This window comes from Oncorhynchus keta, unplaced genomic scaffold (genome assembly GCF_023373465.1).
Source record: "Oncorhynchus keta strain PuntledgeMale-10-30-2019 unplaced genomic scaffold, Oket_V2 Un_contig_6356_pilon_pilon, whole genome shotgun sequence".
NCBI classification, from domain to species: domain Eukaryota; kingdom Metazoa; phylum Chordata; class Actinopteri; order Salmoniformes; family Salmonidae; genus Oncorhynchus; species Oncorhynchus keta.
In genome coordinates, this window is record NW_026288816.1 from 67,501 (window position 1) to 67,955 (window position 455).

At 36.5% G+C, this 455-nt stretch overlaps 1 protein-coding gene across 1 annotated transcript in view; it reads left to right on the forward strand.

The window, feature by feature from the left end:
* Positions 1–223, forward strand: part of LOC127925851 (glutamate receptor ionotropic, NMDA 2A-like) — a 45,385-nt gene extending 45,162 nt beyond the window's left edge. The window contains exon 3 of the mRNA XM_052511167.1: positions 170–223. Within this exon, the coding sequence (XP_052367127.1) occupies positions 170–223 (54 nt within the window). The remainder of the gene's footprint in view (positions 1–169) is intronic.
* Positions 224–455: the final 232 nt, after the last annotated feature.

A 455-nucleotide genomic window follows, 5' to 3' on the forward strand; every position in this document is an offset into this window, starting at 1 on the left:
GTGGCTGTTAATAAATGCAGGTATTAATTACAGTCATTTCACCGTTCTCATTCTCAGAGTGGAAACGTTGGTTTTGCAGAGTTCACAACCTGCTACAGTTTTGGTTCATTTCATAACCTATCGTTTTTTAGGAGATTTGTCAAGTGTTTTCATTGTCTGGTGTCTGTAGTGGCTCCGTGTGATAAACAAGCACGTCGTCTGTTTTCTCCTGATAACGTTGTGAAGGTTGTATAGAAGCACTTGGCCTGCTGTGCCGAAATGTAGAACATTATTTTCATTTTTAAAAACTGTTTTTAACTCCAGATGGCATTTAGACATTTTTTTTTGAGTTTGAATTTAATTTTTGACTTATGAACACTTATTGATATTGTTGTATTTTTCTATTTTTCTTAAAACAGCGCTGTTGGTTAAGGGGCTGGTCATTTCACTGTGAGGTCTACACCTGTTGGTTTAGG